This window comes from Onychostoma macrolepis, chromosome 01 (genome assembly GCF_012432095.1).
Source record: "Onychostoma macrolepis isolate SWU-2019 chromosome 01, ASM1243209v1, whole genome shotgun sequence".
Taxonomy (NCBI): Eukaryota; Metazoa; Chordata; class Actinopteri; order Cypriniformes; family Cyprinidae; genus Onychostoma; species Onychostoma macrolepis.
In genome coordinates, this window is record NC_081155.1 from 33,354,492 (window position 1) to 33,374,202 (window position 19,711).

At 35.4% G+C, this 19,711-nt stretch overlaps 1 protein-coding gene across 3 annotated transcripts in view; it reads left to right on the forward strand.

Annotated features, from left to right (window-relative positions):
* Positions 1–19,711, forward strand: part of ptprdb (protein tyrosine phosphatase receptor type Db) — a 69,702-nt gene that overhangs the window by 10,820 nt on the left and 39,171 nt on the right. For all 3 annotated transcript variants that reach the window (XM_058773264.1, XM_058773281.1, XM_058773273.1), the window contains exons 5-8: positions 15,314–15,453; positions 17,487–17,632; positions 17,862–18,003; positions 19,124–19,309. In XM_058773264.1, coding sequence (XP_058629247.1) covers positions 15,366–15,453; positions 17,487–17,632; positions 17,862–18,003; positions 19,124–19,309 — 562 coding nt within the window. In that variant the 5' untranslated portion in view covers positions 15,314–15,365. The remainder of the gene's footprint in view (positions 1–15,313; positions 15,454–17,486; positions 17,633–17,861; positions 18,004–19,123; positions 19,310–19,711) is intronic.

Below are 19,711 nucleotides of genomic sequence, written 5' to 3' on the forward strand. Positions count from 1 at the left end.
TTAAAAATCAGGAAGGGGCCAACACTTTTTCACACCACTGTATGTATGTATATATATATATATACACACATATATATATATATATATACACATGTATATGTGTATATAAGAAATATATATATATACTGTGTGAACTTTGTTCAAATGTAGAGTCATATATATATATATATATATATATATATATAAATGTGTGTGTGTGTGTGTGTGTGTGTGTGTGTGTATGTATGTATATATATATATATATATATATATATATGTTTATATATATTATTTATCCAAAATAAAAATGTGTACTATGTGTATATTTATATGTGTAAATATCTACACACATGTATATGTGTATATAAGAAATATATATATATACTGTGTGAACTTTGTTCAAATGTAGAGTCATTCAGTTTATTGGTCCATTAAGAATATGCTTTTAATGATCCGTGGAGAACATTCTGTCATAAACAGTAATACTTTAAGCTCAGCATAATGCCCGGAGCACTGGGTTCCCGAACATCACTGAATGATCTAAAAGGCAGTAGTGGGGAAACCTCAACAAAAATCCGTGTCAATTAAGACAATAAAGCAAATGGCTAAATTATCCCAAACAACTATATATATATGTATATCTTATGTATACATATAAATATACAGAGTACACAGACATATATTATGTAAAGACAAACCTTTATTTTGGATGTGATTAATTAGCTTGAAATTGAGCAATCACAGGAATGAATTACATGCAGCAATAGCATTTGTATTTGGATGCTTACAGCACAATTAAAAATGTATAATATCTTTGCATTATATAGCAAAATATTAACCCAAGTAGCATTTAAAAAAAATAATATACTGTAGTACAAACACACAATTAATCAGCAATAGATACTTTGTTCAAAATGAGAATTAACAAGTTGTGGACCTGTTCTGTGGCCAGTTGCATAAAATGTTTAGACTATAGTCTTACAAGTAAGTCGTGTAATTTCATGAATCATGTAACTTCTTCAAGTCAGTTACATAAAAACGTAGATTGGTCTAATTCGAATATATATATATGCTCTTTGATGGACAGAAAATATGAGAAACCACATCACATACAGGCAATCACTCAATCATAGAGAAAGAAAGAGAGCATGTCTATGGGTTTTTCAGATGTGCAATAGAGTGTATATAATTAAAATATCCGATTATGGTCACTTCAGTTGAACATAAGAATAGATTAGGCTCACACGTAGATGAATTGTGACTAACAGCCCTTTGTATGCATGTTTCCTTTGCAGTCTGTTCAATAATTTGCATTTTATTTGAAATAAATGTAGATGGGTTTATGTACAGTAAAGTAGGAAGTCAGCTGGAGTTCATCAGTATGTGAGAAAGTCTCTTACACTTAATTTGGCTGACAAAAAAAAATAGGCACTGGCTATGTGATCACAGTAATGCCCTCTGTGTGTGTGTGTGTGTGTGTGTGCACACAAGTTTGTGTGCGTTAGAGAGAGATAGAAAGGATGAATATATGGGGGATGGGACGGGTTGGGTTGGGGTTTTTTTCTATTTCTTTTTCACGTGCTCACACAAACACAAGAAATCAGATTAGTGTGAGGATTACAGAGCACCAACCATTTTAGAGAAAACACACGCACCAAAATCGTATGAGCTTCTAAACAGTGATGGAGAGCACTGAATAATCTTTAATCAACAGTTCACCAAAGGATACACACCACAGATGATAGTAGTTTCTGTTACTCCTTCTTCTCTTTCATTTTCAAAGGCCAGATCGAGATTAATTAAATGTCAGCACTGATGTTGTGTGTGTGTATGTGTGTGTGAGTGCATGTGTTTGGTGTCTTGCTGTGTGTTAATTTGGTGCAAAATGTCGAGTGTCTCCTGCTCTTATGCTGACATTCTGATTAAGAGCATCAAATATCTCTATATTTCCTGAAAATTGGAATTATACATGCATTATACATGCAACCTCACATACATGGTATATGATGTTTCCAGAAATAACTCTTCTTTATGTGCATGCGATTGTTTGTATGCAAGGGCTGCCGGGTCTGTGGTTACCTGAGCACTTTCTGCAAGTAAAGCAAATTAATGACCTCATTTACATATCACTGTGGGAACTGGGGTACTGATGATGCATACATCTTTGTGACTGTGAATGTGTGTGTATGTTTGTGTGTATGCATGTGTGTTTTTGTGTATGTGTATGTGTGTGTGTGTGTGTGAAAGAGACAGTGAGCATGAGAGAGAAACAAATTTCGTTCTGCATTTATTTTGTGTATTGTTCAAATTCAGCCCACTAGAAAAATGGCACCTCAATTTGCATATAATTGAATTCTGCTGCAGTAAACAGTTAATTAAAACAGTTCATCAAGTGTCCCTATATTTCTTGCTTCCTCTTTAGGCTGCATAATATAAATAAATAAATACATACATAAAGGAATGAATGAATGAAACATTTTAGGATGAAGATTTTTTTATTGTGCGTGGTACAACATGGACAATAAAACTATATGTAATTTAAAAAAAAAAAATTAAACATATTTGCTATACATCTTGCATAAGCAAGCCATTCGTAGGTTATAATAAAAAAAATGTACTGTTTGTTTAAGCATTCTGAGTATTTACGACATTTCCATACATACTCACCAATTCCATTTAATGATGCAGAAATTCCACTCTTCAGTATTTTATTCATATTTATCATTATGTTTTTACATATATATTTATTTAAAAAATATATACACACAGAGATAGATAGATAGATAGATAGATAGATAGATAGATAGATAGATAGATAGATAGATAGATAGATAGATAGATAGATAGATAGATGACATGAAGAAACAGAGCAAACTGAAAAAATCCAGAAGAACTGTGAAACATTTTACTTTTTACACACTACAGTAAGAGATAGAAATAATGGACTTAAAACCATTTTTTAGCTGGTGAAAATACTAGTGTTCTAATAATTTTGGCCACCACTATATATAGATAATATCATAATATCATTATATTATATATGCTATATTATATAAAATAATATATAAAATATACACACACACAAACACACGTTTGTTTTTGTGAAAAGTGGGGACATCCCATAGGCGTAATGGTTTTTATATTGTATAAACTGTATGTGCTATTGCCCTACACCAGGGTTCCTCAAATCTTTCCCTGGAGGGCCAATCTGCTGCAGAGTTTAGCTCCAATCCTGATCAAACAATACAATCAATACACTCCATTCTGTGTGATTTATAAGCGTTTTGAAAAGTGGGGACATGGGGTAATGTCCTGAAAAGTCACCTTCTCCTTGTAATACCTATGTCATACCCTTATCATTATACAGATTTATGTCCTCATTTGTCACAAAAACGCGCACACACACACACACACACACATTACATTAATGTTATTACATGGACATTATAAGGGAGCCAAGAACTAATTGTCACGGGAAGTTGTCATATGTGACCCTGGACCACAAAACCAGTCTTAAGTCGCTGGGGTATATTTGTAGCAATAGCCAAAAATACATTGTATGGGTCAAAATTCTAAATTTTTATTTTATGCCAAAAATCATTAGGATATTAAGTAAAGATCATGTTCCATGAAGATATTTTGTAAATATCTTACCGTAAATGTATAAAAACTTCATTTTTGATTAGTAATATGCATTGCTAAGAATTCATTTGGACAACTTTAAAGGTGATTTTCTCAATATTTAGATTTTTTTGCACCCTCAGATTCCAGATTGTCAAATAGTTGTATCTCAGCCAAATATTGTCCGATCATAACAAACCATACATCAATGGAAAGCTTTATTCAGCTTTCAGATGATGTATAAATCTCAATTTCGAAAAAAGTGACACTTAAGACTGGTTTTGTGGTCCAGGGTTACATATACTGAATATCAGTATGTGTAAGGTTTTATTTTTTCTCCATTAGTGGTGTTTACATTGGTTTTAAACAGTACAAATTTGTCTTAAATGAAAATATCTTGAATTATGTCAACCAAATTAAAATTCCAGTATCATCCAGAAGCATCCATTGTGACATGTTGAACTGGAACACGCCCTGGTTTGTTTGTTTGTTTTTTTGTTTATTGCCATAAAATTGACTTTTAAAAATAAACTTAGCCAAAGAAATATTCACTGGAGTAAAAAGTGTGTAGGCTTACCCCAGTCTCCCTATAAAAATCATTTGCCGACATTTAATCATGATTATATAGCCCATCACATATTAGCGAATATTAAAATATAATTGCGTGCAGTGCTATTTTAAACAGTCAAATGCATGGTCTCTCAGAACTACAAGAAAAATGTACAAAAACTATTCAGGATGTTTAAGACATAGGGACCTTGAAGTGTCACTATACAAACTGTCAAATTTGCCTGGCCCAGTTTCTAGACGTTTACCTTAAGTCTCTCCGATGTGCAAATGCAGTTTCTCCAAATTATTTATTTTCCCTGAACCGGAGATTCATTCCGGGGCACCTGACGTCACTCCGCCGCTGCTCTGTCCTACCTCGAGCCCGTCCCTTTATATTCCGCTGCGCGTGAGTGTGTGTGCGAGCGAGCGCTTCTGTATGCTCGCGCGCTCGGCTGCACACACAGCATCAGCATCATCAAAAAGAGAAATCTGCGAGCCCTTTACTAAAGCTGGAAACACGCAGCGCTTCTGCTGCCGTTGTGCTTTTTATAGTTCAGCCCTGCACCGGTGAACCTCACAAGGGAGAGGACGGGCTTCTGGATTATATCACTGGTGCTTATAGATGAATGCACAGGCGGTACCGAGCCGGTGAGACCCGAATGAAAACCTGAACCCGACAGCGATGTTGATCAGGTAGGCGAGGAGTGAAAGCCTCATCCGCTCCCCGGTTGTTATGGAGGAAATGACAAAATAATTTCATTGTAATGTTCAGTCATCCACTGGAGCTACAATTGCATGTGAATCGATAGGAAATCCTTTATTGTAAATCAGGCAGGCTAATAGCCTACAGAAGACTACATTGCATGCATGCACATTCTACTTTTTGGCTGCTGTTTTGCTAGCATATTAACATAATGTGTTTTTGATAAGCAGTGTTAAAATGTTACATCTTCCAATTATTTCCTTTTGTCATATTCTTATATAGGCTATATATATATATATATATATATATATATATATATAGTTGTTTGGGATAATTTAGCCATTTGCTTTATTGTCTTAATTGACACGGATTTTTGTTGAGGTTTCCCCACTACTACCTTTTAGATCATTCAGTGATGTTCGGGGAACCCAGTGCTCCGGGGCATTATGCTGAGCTTAAAGTATTACTGTTTATGACAGAATGTTCTCCACGGATCATTAAAAGCATATTCTTAATGGACCAATAAACTGAATGACTCTACATTTGAACAAAGTTCACATGGAAGGGGATTATGTGTGATGACTTTTGCTATACCTCCTAATGCTCTTAGTGTGTGTGAGAGACAGAAAGGAGTGGGAGGAAAAGAGCGAGTGATACTATGATGTTAGGCTATTAAGGTTTGCATATGCAAGAGAGCAAATTTGGAGGAAAGGAGCGGAGCGGAGTTTGGCGGTTGGTCTGAGCGTTTGACCCGGAATGCCCAGAGCTGTGAGAAAATGACAGATGGACGAAGTGAGAGAGTGATTTTCTGAGTTGTGAATAATTTATTTCTTTTCCATACCTGCAGACTGAGGATTGCTCGGAGCAGACTTGAAAACTTGCACTATTTGAAAAGCAGGTTGCCTCAGCTTCAGTGGCATATGGTTTATATTAATAATGTAAACGTCACAGAGGCACAGTCCTTGTGCTTATTGCACAGACGTGCGTCTCTGATACCATTTATAGGTGTGGGTCTTAAGTGCTTCTGCTAGTGAATGTTGTGCTTTTGACACTGAGCTGAAAGCTAGCAGTAAAGTCTCTTCCTGAAACTGGAGAAGAGTTTAATAGCACTGATGTGCTCAGTGCTTAAGGCTTGATCAGCTCAAGTGTTCTGCGTGTGCATTACTGTCAAAACCATATGGTTTAAGGGGTCTTTTTGGAAATGATTTCTAATCTTCTTGAGAAGAACTTGAACTCAATAGCCATTATATAGTGGTATAGATGGTCTGAAGGACTGTGGCAGGTATGATTGTGTTTCAACTCTGTTCGTGGAATACTGTATTTATGCATTAGTTATGTTTGCGTGAGCTTAAAACTACTGTTGAGCGAATAGGAATGCAAAAGAGTGAGGTGTTGTCAAATGCAATGTATTTCTTCATTTGAATACAGCTAGACAAAGCAAAATAAAATGGAACAGAACTTCAGCGTACTTTTTGTACTTGATACACAGTTATAAAATCTCAACGCACATGGCGGTAAAAAAAACCCCAGCAAGACGATGCATGACCAAAGTAGACCAAAAATGAAAAAGTACAGCATGGGAGAAGAATCTATTTATCTATATATAATACATATGTAAATCTTATATACAGAAATCTTAATGTTATATATAAAACATTTTGTTAAAAAAAGTATCATTATTTTTTCTTTCTCTCAGGGGCAGAAATATGTTGCTTATTGAGAGAAAACTGGGTATTATTATGTACTGCTTTGGCTATCACTGTATTATTGTAGTATTTGCACATGCACAATCAGCTCACAGCAAGATGAGCATGTGACAAGATTGGTGTTGCTTACAGATAAGTGGAAGAATAAAGCATTGCTCACTGGAATCTCTATTCTGTATTTTTTTTTAATGGCTGCTAAGCTGTACAACAGACAACCAATTTCCAACATAGCTGTGCTAGTTTCACAGCTCTTTCATCTTTTTTCTTTTTACATAATAAAATAATTTCAGCCCAAATCAATATTTCATGTCCATTTATTTATTTTCCAAGCAGCTGTGTAATAAGTGGGATAATGTACAGTCGGATAATGTATATGGATGGTCATTATTGCAAAGTGAACCTCAACAGGGCGATCAGAATATAGGGTTTATTTTGACTGGCTTACTGTACATTATTCCTTAATTGTATTTTTTTTTCCCCCTTTTTTGGGGGGTGGGATTGGTTATTAGTTAATCTGTTTGGAAGGCTAGTTTCACACAAGTCATTCCTGTAACACTATTGTCACCAACTAGCATTGCAAAAATAACTACTGTATTTATACAGGTTTCCCGAACAGTTCTTTCCGTCTTCCATCGTTTAAACCTGCCCCAGATTTATGCCATTGGCTGAGCCATTGTTGCTATGTTGGGCTTGTGGGGAAGTAAACAGAGCAATGTTCTGAAAGCACCACATTGTAAATTAATCTACAAATAGCTCCTAGTTGTCTCTGTACATTAAGCTGAGATAAAAGAAAGTACACTAACAGTGAAAAATGTACACCCTTTACCTTTAAAAAGTCAATAAAGTATGTGTTGGTTCTGTGAACTTGTAGAGAACTTGTATGCATGCATATTCAGACTTAATTTAATAGGATGGGTCCTATAAGCTAAACATCAAAGAGTTGTGATCAAGGAGATTTTATATTGATGTACAATTCATGAACTAGAGGCTCAGATCTCTTTTTAAAAGCATTTTTGCCTCTTTATTGGATAGCAGAGTCAAATGTGAGGAGAAGAGGGGCCAACAGGAAACAACTAGTGTTACTCACAGTGTGGCTTATAATGTGGTAGTCAATACAAGTTATTCTGAAATTGTTTTAATAAAACAGTGCACCTGATTTAATCACAAATCACAATGGCTCAGTCTAAATCACTCATGTATTAAAGTCAATTCAGCAGCTTTCAGTTCTTTCAAACCGGTTGTTTCATGAATCGGTTTGATTTAGCGATTTTTTTTTACGTCCTCAAAAATGTTCCCTGAAGCCCCTGGGGGCATTTTAACAAGACATAAGTAAAAGCGTATGAGGTAATGAAATATCACTGCTGTATTTTGGATTAAGTTAGATCATTACATATCATAATGACAGTAATTTCATGTGCTGCAATTCAGTCTGTTCAGTTGCACCCTAATTGTTACTGTCTTCATGCCACATAAAGGAACACACTGTTACTTACGGCACTGTTCCTGTTGAGTTGAGATGTTTGATTCAGTACAGGCCCTTACTGTTTGGAACTTTTCATGAGAGGTTTACAAACAATTTTATTGCTAGTTTTACTGAAAAGCAAAAAACAATTCCCGCACACTATGCAAAAGGTATCAAAATATTTATTAATGACGTTTCGGTCGCATGACCTTCATCAGGAATCCAGGTCATGCGACCGAAACGTCGTTAATAAATATTTTGATACCTTTTCCATAGATAGTGTGCGGGATTTGTTTTTTGCTTTTCAGTTTTTGACCTGGTTGGTCTTTGTCTCCAACGCACCTATCGATTGCCGTCAGGTGTGCGGAGATTAATTGTTAATTGCTAGTTTTACTGCCAGGTTTATGAAGATAGAAAGTACTGTTGTGATATGCCGTGCACACCATGTTCCAATTTTTAAATGCAGGGAAAAATACTGATGTATGATGAAAAAAAAAGAATAGGCCTGCAGTTGCTAGTGATCAGACACCTTAAAAAGGCTTGTTATAATGATTATGGTTTGTTTTAGCTTGGTGCTGCAAATCCCATTTGTAGGATATAAAATATGAAATTATGGTAATCCATTTATACAAGCTGTTTGCCTTCTGAAGTGTGTTTTTATTTAAGAAGCACCTATTCTCAGAATATGTATTTAGGGGTTATTCAGATCCATTTTTTTAAAACTCTTGTTTCCTTTTTTAAATAATTTATAGCAAGAATACATGGTTATACAATACAAATAAAATAAGTGCAAACAAATATTTGAAGCCCAGCCACTAAGGAGTGGAACTGATGGGTTTTTGTGACCTGAAGACTGAATCAAATTATTCATAAACACCTGAAAAAAAGAGCTACAGTATTACCACTATATAATATTGCAAAAAATATTTATGTTTATTCCATAAAAACGGAAACTGAATTTTTGAATAAGCAGGGGTACATTTGTGTTTATATATTTCTTACGAAATCGATATTGCAATATTATTGATTTAGTATAACAGCTGCAATTTTATCCTTTACTGGTTTCAAGAGTGGCATTTACATCTTATTTTTATTTCACAATATCTGAATGTCAGTATTATTGTCAATAATCACAATGTATGACAATTCTTATTATTTTATAGTCATATTATTCATATTGAATTGGAAATGAACAATAAAAAAGTTGAATCATAAAATTGGAAAGAGATTTTTTTTTTTTAATTTTGAACTGGTTACTGAAAGAGGTAAAAATCTTAAAAGGAAAAATAAATCTGTGTTTTATTATTATTATTATTATTTATGTATATGCAGATGCACTCCCTTACAAAATCACCCAACTAACTCTCGAATAATTCATTTTTTTCCCCTAAAGATACAGTAGCTATTTAAGTAATCTGGTGAAAATTCCTGTATTTTTCATATCTTAATATAAAGTATATTGCAAGATAATGAAATAACGCAATGTCAGTTTTTTCCTGCAGCCCTATTACAGGTGCCCTATTATAGTTTTTTTTAATTTTTTAATTTTAGACCTACACTGGGTCTGTAAGTGAATTGTAAGTTCTGCCCTATTTAGGTTGCCCAAAACATCCAGGCAGGCAGTTCTTTTTGTTTGTTTATTTTGTTGAACAAATCAATATTTATTTTCTTTCTTTGGTGGAGTGCAACATCTAGAACGCCTTTACATGTTGCATAGAAGTACCACATTGAAACAGCCTGAAGATCGGAATACGCCAAGGAGCCATGTGATCGTGTCACGCAGGGCGTTCCATATGTAGACGCTTCAGGTCACTTTTGGCCAGGGCGAGACAGATGTGTGTACCTGTTAACTGTCACAGCTGCTCCATGTCAAAGGAGCTCTAATTGGAGTTCTGCGTTGTCAAGGCAATGAGTGCCTGCCAGCGAGACTGTCCCACATCTACATGTCATTTTGTCCTCATCTGTCTCGTGCCCTGACAGCTGCATCTGTTGTACAGAGACTTAATGAAGGGTTTTGTAGAGTTTGTGTTTGTAACACACTAACATGTTCTTGTGTTGAGTTACAGCAGCCATATGGCCAAAGAATTGTCTTTAATTGCTGTTATATGTTTGAGTGCTCATGTGATGGCATGCATATTAGAGATGAGAAGCTGTTTGAAACTTGAGCTCAGTTCCTAGTACCTGGTGGTGATCTCTCTTTTCAGTTAGTGATTAGATCCGATTCAGTGTGCGTTTTTGTGTGTTTGTGAACAAACACACACAGCATTTTTCCTCCCCAATACTGCAAATCACCTTATGTAACCACTGTTATTCCCACACAGATTTACTTATAAGATCCGCAGGGGTCTTTAACCTTTTTCAGGCCAAGGGCCCCCTGGTGGATAAGAGCCCTCCTGTTACATTTGAAGCCTGTATTACAATAACATGCGTATAGTAGGCTATCAAATTAATGCATTTATATACTTTTCTATGATGCTTACATTGCAAAGCCATTAAAATGATCATTAACGAAGTACAGAGTCATATATAGGTTGCATTTCAATTTTACTTAATGCATTTTAATGTAGGAGGAATAATGAAACATTTATCTGCACTTCAGTTTCTTAACTTTAGCTTTGATTGATGTTTGCTTACAATTTTTTTTGCACAAAATGACTGCAGTACTGTCACGAACCTCCTGTTGAAGACCCCTGCTGTACAGCATTAATAGAACAACAGTTGTATTTATGGCATTGCAGGTCCATCTATAGTTAATAAGCTGCATTATAAATTGCTGCTCGTGTCCATGGACTCTTGGAGCACAAATTGATTAAATAGTTAAAAACTGACGTGGTTCAGCAAAATAAGAGTACATCACTCAGTCAGGGTTTGAGAGGGAGTTTAGTGGCTCGGCTGTTAAGCTTTTATTATAGTCATTTCAAAGCCTACGCAATTTTGGATCCTCTTTTCACTTGAAATACAGGGGATGTTGTTTAAAATAACTGTTGTGTAGACGTTAAAGGGATAGTTTATCCAAATTCTCACGTCATTCCGAACCTACTGTATATAACTTTCTTTCTTTTATGGAGAGCAGAGGGTGATTTCTTTTCAAGCATATGCTTGTCGGTCATTTCCATATAATGAAAGTTCTCCAAAATGACAAAAAGCACCGTAAAAGCATAATTGAATATGGCAGATTTGTCAAGTTTGTGACCAAACGACAGTGAGTGTGTTTACATATGTGTTCTTAAAGTGCTCCAAAAAACTCCATAAAAGCATCATCAAATATGGCAGATGGAGACATTGTGTTGTGTTTAACACATTTATGTGACATCAAACCTGTGTGGTCATGTAAATGCGTTAAACTGTATTCTTTTATTGGCGTAAGGTCACAAACGACTTTTTTTCAACACAATTTTTGCCCATTAACCCAATTTTGCATGAAAACACCTTAACCTTCATTCTTTCATTGTCTTATTGAAGTTTGCATGTGTGATATGTATCAGGAAAGCATTCTTCCTGCAGATTTAAGTGCATCCAACCACACTCTCAGAAATAAAGGTACAAAAGCTGTCACTGGGGCGGTACCTTTTCAAAAGGTACATGTTTGTACCTAAAGGATCCATTTTGGTACCTTAAAGGTACATATTAGTACTTAAAGTGTACATATTTGAACCTAATAGGTACAAAACTGTACCTTTTGAAAAGGTACTGCCCCAGTGACAGCTTTTGTACCTTTATTTCTGAGAGTGCAGAGTGAGTGTTTCTGGTTTTATATATTGTAAATATATTAACCCATGAAATTATGTTCTCTTCTTGTGCAGCTGAAGGATAAGTGGTCATAGAATCTGTAATTTTTTACATTTTGGGATACTCTGTGGAAACTTTTATTTTTATTTTGCACTGGCAGGTTATTGGTTTGAATGTAAACTGATAAAATAGATTATTTTAATAAACAGATTTATGGTAGTTATTAGCATATTGGTGTGAAGCCTGGTGTGAGACATCAGAGGTGACATACAGTATTTGAGAATGGAGGGCAATATTTTCAGTGACTAATTATTGCATGGCTTCTGAAGACATGGAATATCATGTGTGGACCACTTTTATGGTGCGTTTGTTATTCTGGAGCTTCGCACCGGTACCCATTCACTTTTAGTGAATGTAAAAGAACAGCCATGATGATATTCTACAAATGATCTCCTTTTGTGTTCCGTGGAAGAAAGTAGGCTACAAGTTTGGAGCGAAATGAGGGTGAATAAATTCTAAAAGTGTAATTTTTGTGTGAACTATCCTTTTAACAATGGACTCCAAAAGGTCTAAAAGCTCACCACAGACACTCTGTGTTGTTTTCACTGTTGTATGATATGCTGTCAGCCCCCTCATCACGACTAAATATCACCTAACTGCAGGCTAATTGTGCCTGTGCATGTTAACGTGATTGGTGCCTTAGTAATAAATATCAATTATTTGACTCGTTGCATCTTTGAATAAGTAATTAAGATGCAGATTTGTTTAGTCAGCAGCTATGTCTCACTGTTCCACAAATACACACATATACACACTTGCTGTCTGCTTTCTTTCATAGTCTCTTATGTTCATCTCTCTCTCACTCTGTCTCTCTCATATGCACACAGACGTAGCCACAAAGCTTAGCTATCGACTTTTGGCACAAATGGAGTTGAAGCAGGAAATATCAGGTTATCATTATGATCTCTGTTCTTTCCAGATTAGGCAGGGTATAGCGTATGGCTCTAACACAGGGGAGAGGAAAATAATCCACACACACACACACACACACAATCCACATTGTCCACAGTCCAAATCGAGAATCAAGGATTCAGATTCCAATTTAAACCTGTAAACAAACAAATAATTGTAGCTTTAAACAAAAAAATGTTATAATGTAAAACGAAGAAGATTTTTTTAAGATTCTGCATTGTTGTGACAATGTTAATGCCCTTGTGCTAAAGGTCAAATTTTCTTGCTTCCACTCAAGCAGAAGATGCTCTTTCAAATCATGCTGGACAGCATGGATTGTAAGACTTGTTAAGTTTATTCCAGCTTGAGTGCATGCCTTCAGAAAAGTCCAAATTAATAAAACATATAAATAACATAAAATATTCTGATTTTAAATGTATAGTAGCACAAGTCAAATGGGCTTTTTTTTAGTGCTTTATGTATTTATTTATTATTCTTTTTATTTTATATTTTATTTTATGTGAAATTCGTGTAACTTTTTAAACTATATTTTTTACTGAGTTTTAAATGACAAAATAGGAGCATTTTCCCTATATGTCTTCTGAGACTTTTTAGATGTGATGTATCTTTGGTGGATATACTCAGTGTATTTGTGTTGTTTGCGTATGCCTTGCGCGCATCTACGTATTTTCCTGATAATAATGTGTATTAGGGATTGTGTTAAGCTGCTGTGGAGTGTTTTCCAAATGAGGCAGATGGTGAGTGTGTGTGTGTGTGTGTGTGTGTGTGTGTGTGTGTAGGTTTAGGGGTTTGAAGGGCTTCAGTTTTACATGAGTCAGAGATCAGATTGACCCATTTCCTCCACAGCAGAATCCTGACATGTGGAAACACACATACATTTGGGGTTTGTATGTGTCACCGTTTCCCTCCTTCGCTCCCCGTTTCCTACATCATCATGATTCCCTGCAGGAAGTGACACGTGTGGTCTTTTCTATCTCAGCTCTGTAAAAGTGAAGGAAGCCTCAGAGTGCAGCGGAGGAATTAAAAATGGATAGGAGACGGGGGAGGCAGCACGGATGAGGGGGTCTGCAACCACTCTCTCTCTTAATGATGTGATGTGATGTGACAAGCATGGTGCTCGTGGGGGCAGAGTAACCATAGCGATTCCCAACACGCCCCCCATCTGTGGCAATCTCCCATGCACAGCATCCATATTTAATGCAACTTTTACTTAGTGCAGTTCAACTGCCCATCCAGCTCTTTCTCCCTCTCTCATTCTTCTCGTTGTATTTTCAGAAGTAAGATACATTATACATTTATGGGCTGAATGTTATAATTATTGAGTTTACGGTAAAGTTTTCTGGCCTGCTGGAGAGAGAGGCCTTTAGGAGCTGTCATGTATTATCATATGTTCAATGCTGTTTTTTAATTAAAGTTATAATAAAGTTATAATCCGAACTCTGTATAACTTTCGAGTTATTTTTCTTCCTGCATTTGTTATAACCAAGACAGCTGTTATAATTTTTTGTTTGTGCTACTATCAGCTTTTCCTTTTTTTTTAACTACGCCCAAAAAAACTTTTTTTGCAAACTCAGCTGACAGCTTTAAAGTTTGTACAATGGCAGATTGTTGTAATGTTTATCGCATGGAAATGATAAGTACTAATCTGAAGGACAATAACCGACAAAATTCGACAATATATTTATTCACCCTCACGCAATTCCAAACACCATTGATTGTTTGGGGTCGTTAATATTTTTTAATATTTGTGAAAGAAGTCTCATGTTTACCAAGGCTGTATAAATGTATTTACTGTAACTTTTGATCATTTAATGCAACTTTGGTGAATGAAAGTATTAACTTCTTTTAAAAAAACGAAAAAAAAAACAAATGATTCAGGTTTCCCTTTTTTTTTTTTTTTTTCATTGGAAAACATGAGGAGATATTTTGCATTTCCTGGTGACTGTTTTCTGTTACATGGAAATGAATGGGTAGTAACAATCACTATAAAATTAATCCTACATAGTTTTTCATTATATTTAAAATATTCTGAAGCCATATGATAGCCTTCTGTGAAAGAGAGCCATTATTAAAAAATCTTTCCCTCTGCTGTAGCTATTAGTGTCATTCACATTTATACATTAAAAAATGATGCGCCAAGATGCATGGTGCCAGTTTTGATGTCAGTCACAATTGGCCATGAGGCACCGAATGTACCTTTAAAACCAATGACACAAATTACAGCAAGATTTTCGGCAAGTCATATGGCTTCAGAAGGTTTTGAATATATATATATATTACAAATTTGGTCTTTTTTAATGCTGATTTATTGAGGTGTTTATTTGTGTTTATTTAAAAAAAAAAAACATGATGACAGGATTTTCATTTTTGGTTAACTGTTCCTTTAATGCGAGCTAGACTACTCTGTGTGTGAGGGCTCTATGTTAAATGATATGTTCACGGATTGATTGACCACTCAGTAATTTGTTATCTGATCCTCAGAGAAAGTCTTACACACAGAGTACTAATTGATTAATGCAATCGACTCGTGTTGTGCTGTGGCCTGCACATGTGACTGACAGATATGTTTGCTTGTTCACATGTTTACTTTAGGTTATGAGTGCACTTACAGCTTGGTGATCCACATAGACAAGCCAATGAGAGGATGGCCAGAGGTCACATGATCTACAGAAGCGCCTACCAGCCGGTACTACTGATTCTACTGAGCGTGCTCCAGCTGGCGCGTACACAAAGTGAGTACACAGACATCAAATACATAGAAAACAGAGGCTGAATCCTCTGAAACTCAGAATGATTGCTGGCTCTTTTTGTGAAATATTCTTCTTCCCCACCATTGCAAAGAATAAAGGCACACTTTAATGCAGCTTACAAAGTAGTATGTAATTAAAAAATAAGGTTTTTGAACATGCAAAGCAATTTCATCATGCTAAACCAGTTGGATGGATTATAATAATATCCTCCATTTGTTTCTTTCACTGCACCAAATGTCCGGATCAGTGTTTACAAGATAAATGTGGCCTTCGCTGACTACGTAAAGAAATGACGTCAATGTTTAATACATGGATTTTTAGCTTTTCATTTGATGACCACGATACAACATTAAAGAAGATAATCAGGCTGGCATTATATTATTCTCTATTTGAAGAGGAAAGAAAAACCATTGTGTTTTTAGTTGTTAAGAATTTACATGCTGAAAAAAAAAAAAAAATAATTATTAAAATATAATTCATTATATTTGCATTTTAATTTATTACGATTTTTTTTTTTAATTAAATTATTTTATATTAATTATTATAAACATTGTTCTCTCTTTGGGCTTTGTAATTGTGTTTTATAAAAATGTAAGAGTAGTTGCACTCAAGGGCTTTCTTTTGTAAACGTTACCTGAGCCTTTGCAGATTAGAGCATATAAAGTGAAGATGAAGAGATTTCATCACACATCGTCTGGGGTGATGACACAAACTTTCACCCACGCACTCACTTCATTGTTCTGTTTGAACCTGAGCTGAGCCTTGGGTTAGTTACACATGCCATTAGTTTAGAGCTGCTGGTCAGTGGGTTACAGAGCAGATTAATGTGACATCATCCTTAGATCGAGTGGATTAGCAAGCACTGCAGACTGCATCAATCACACCGCTTATCTGCACTTTCCTCATCTACAAGAGTTAATTCACTCTGTCTTTCGTATTAACTGTAATGCACTTTTAATGCACACATGAAGTCACAGCCTGATTTTCAAATTGGTTTTATGATTTTAAAGTCAAATTTATTGTCATTTTCAACAAGGGATAACAATGTGGTAATTATTTTAAGCCTTGGCTTTACTTTTAAATGTTACCCACATGATTTGTTCTTGCGTGCAAAAACAGAGTGGAATGTAATGAAGTGGCATAGAATACAAGGGTTTTTAACTTAACATTGCGGTCATGGCACGAGATGCTGATGCTAATGGTTTTTTTGGGGGGGAGGGGCATTTTTGCCTTCATTGTGATAGTACAGTGTATACACACACACACACACATACATGCAGACATACATACATACATATATACATATATATATATATATATATATATATATATCAGGGGAGCGTAGAATTTGGCGCAAGGGACGTGTCCCTACCAATATCAAGCGACTACCAAACTGTCCCTAGCAATAATTTCAAAAATTTTGCCAGCTGACTAGGGGTGTTGATATTAATCATTGCATTGTGATGCGGACGTGCACGATTCTGCATCGATGCAGTAATAGACCATAATCAATTATAGCCTACTGACGTCATTCGCATACGCGCTTGTCATGCGAGTATTAAAAATGCACTCAGTGTTTTTAAGCTTGGCTTTTTCCTGCATATGGCATGTGTGTGCGCTAGAGACAATCGCAGGCGGGCTTCATTGCACAGAATAAGCGCTGTGAAACATGTGTGCATTGCTTGACAGTGCTTCCACTCGCTGTTATTTTAGTCGTTTACTTTAGATATGCTTTCATTTCTGCCGTTTGGAATGCAGTACGTATTAGATGCATGAAACTCACGTACTGACAGACTTTCAAGTGCGCTTTATGTTTGTTTGTCCTAAGGCTCGTGACTGCGGTTAAATGCACTTGCATTTCCAAATACGTTTATGATACAAAATTGTTTCAGTTATGTTTTCAGAACAGGACAATGATATGTCGAAATAGATCTGTGCATTAGTGCACAGATCAGTTAGTTACCCCTAACTGGGACATAATGCTTTTATTGACCAATCTCTGTCTTTCTCTTCAGGTCCTCCTCAGTTCACTCGGACACCTGTTGATCAGATAGGGGTTCAGGGGGGTGTAGCCTCCTTCGTATGTCAAGCCACAGGAGATCCACAACCTAAAATCACATGGAGCAGAAAAGGCAAAAAAGTCACCAACCAGAGATTTGAGGTAAACACACCTCAACTGAACAAACACAAACCATACAGACAGCTTGCTTACACATTTGCTGCAAGCAGCGATACAAGGTTGTAACACTACTAAAGTGAGATTCCCACAGTACACTTTCCATAACTTCACACATTTGCCCTGGCTCAAAGGATGCGATACACATGGTCTATAAAGACACACAAGCTATTCAGGGAGTTACTAACACATTTGCCTCTGTGTCTGTGTGTAGGTGATAGAGTTTGAGGATGGTTCAGGGTCTGTGTTGCGAGTGCAGCCGCTGCGGACCCCCCGTGATGAGGCTGTGTATGAATGTGTGGCATCTAACGAAGCAGGAGAGATCAGCGCCTCCACTCGTCTTAGTGTTCTCCGTGGTAGGCACAGATCTGACTAGAAGCTTCTTCAAGAGTTAGCTCTTACTTGGACATCTGAACTGCATTTCTGTCAAGCTTACTTAAAACATGGCATCTCTGAGTAGTACTGTTATTTTTAGAGATGCACTGACATAGAATGTCTGGGAAATACCAGTTAGAAGATAATTGTTTTCATTCAGTAAATAATAACCAATATACAGGTTTAGGCCCACGCTGGATCTCTGAATCAGCTATATGCACTGTGGGGTAAATTTTGTTGAGATCATGTATTAAACCATGTTTTTACCATTTTTTTAATGCCAAGGACCTCAAAAAGTAATGATTCCCTTACAACTTCCTAAAATATAATGGTAGCTGTATAATTTAAGCATGTTGTAAATGCACATTATTTTCTAAATTCGACAACTCTGAAGCTTTTATGTGATCACTGTAAGCCAAAGCTAATTTTTTAAATATTATATGAAGAATAAGTTGATAACATAAAAAAAAAAAAAAAAATATATATATATATATATATATATATATATATTTCTTAATGTTTAAAACAAAATCTTTCTATAGAACAAAATACTTTAATTGCAATATATTTCATAATTTCTAAAATCATTTTAAAATGAAACAGTAATAATATTTGGTTAACAACATAAAAAATGTTAATAATTAATTTTATATATTTTCATTTATATATTTTCATTAATATCTTAAATTGAAATAATACATTTAACAAAAATAAAATATATATTTTATAATTTTTGGTCAAATTAAAATTGATCTCAGATGTAACATCCCTTGTGGTCTATACCTGTAGACACTGTTTGTCATCTTAATACATTTTTATTAATATCTTAAATTGAAATAATAACTTGGACAAAGCTAAAAATACATATATTTTTAATAAGGGTTTTTTTTTGCGTCCCTTTTTATTTTGTAGCTTGTGGTCTATATACCTATCTGAGCTGTTTGTCGTCTACAAGAATAAGTCTTTAATGAAAGAAAACTTTTAAAAACAAAATGTGTGCTATAACATCTGCATAAGATCACCTTCACCTTGTGAAGATCGAAGCCCTTCACTGAAGGCAGAGGTGTGAGTGTAATGCTTGTTTGTATTTGTTTATTTCAGAGGACCAGCTTCCCACTGGTTTCCCCTCTATAGACATGGGCCCTCAGTTGAAGGTGGTGGAGCGTTCTCGCACCGCTACCATGCTGTGTGCAGCCAGCGGAACACCTGACCCTGAGATCACCTGGTTTAAAGATTTCCTCCCCATAGATACACACATTCATGGGCGGATCAAACAGCTACGCTCAGGTTTGTGTGCTCTGAAGGATTCACACAGTCTCTGTGCTCCTATTCTCGTCATATGTTTAAAGGTTCACTTAGCAAATGTGTCTCATTATCTCAAATGTTTTACACATAAAAAAGAAATAGTATATTTTACATATATGTTTTAAATGATGTACACTCAAATGAGATGAAGAGTCATATCAGTAGTTTAAAAAATGTTTTATTCTACATGGAGCAGGTCGTCATGTTGAAATTACATGACCAGCATTTTTGCTTGTAAAAACAAGTTACAAATATTAATGATATTATTATTAATAATAAGATAATATGATTACTTCATATACATAGTTCATTAGTGATGCACCAATATTTATTTATATTTATTCATTAGTGATGCACCAAAATTTATGGTAATAATTAATACAT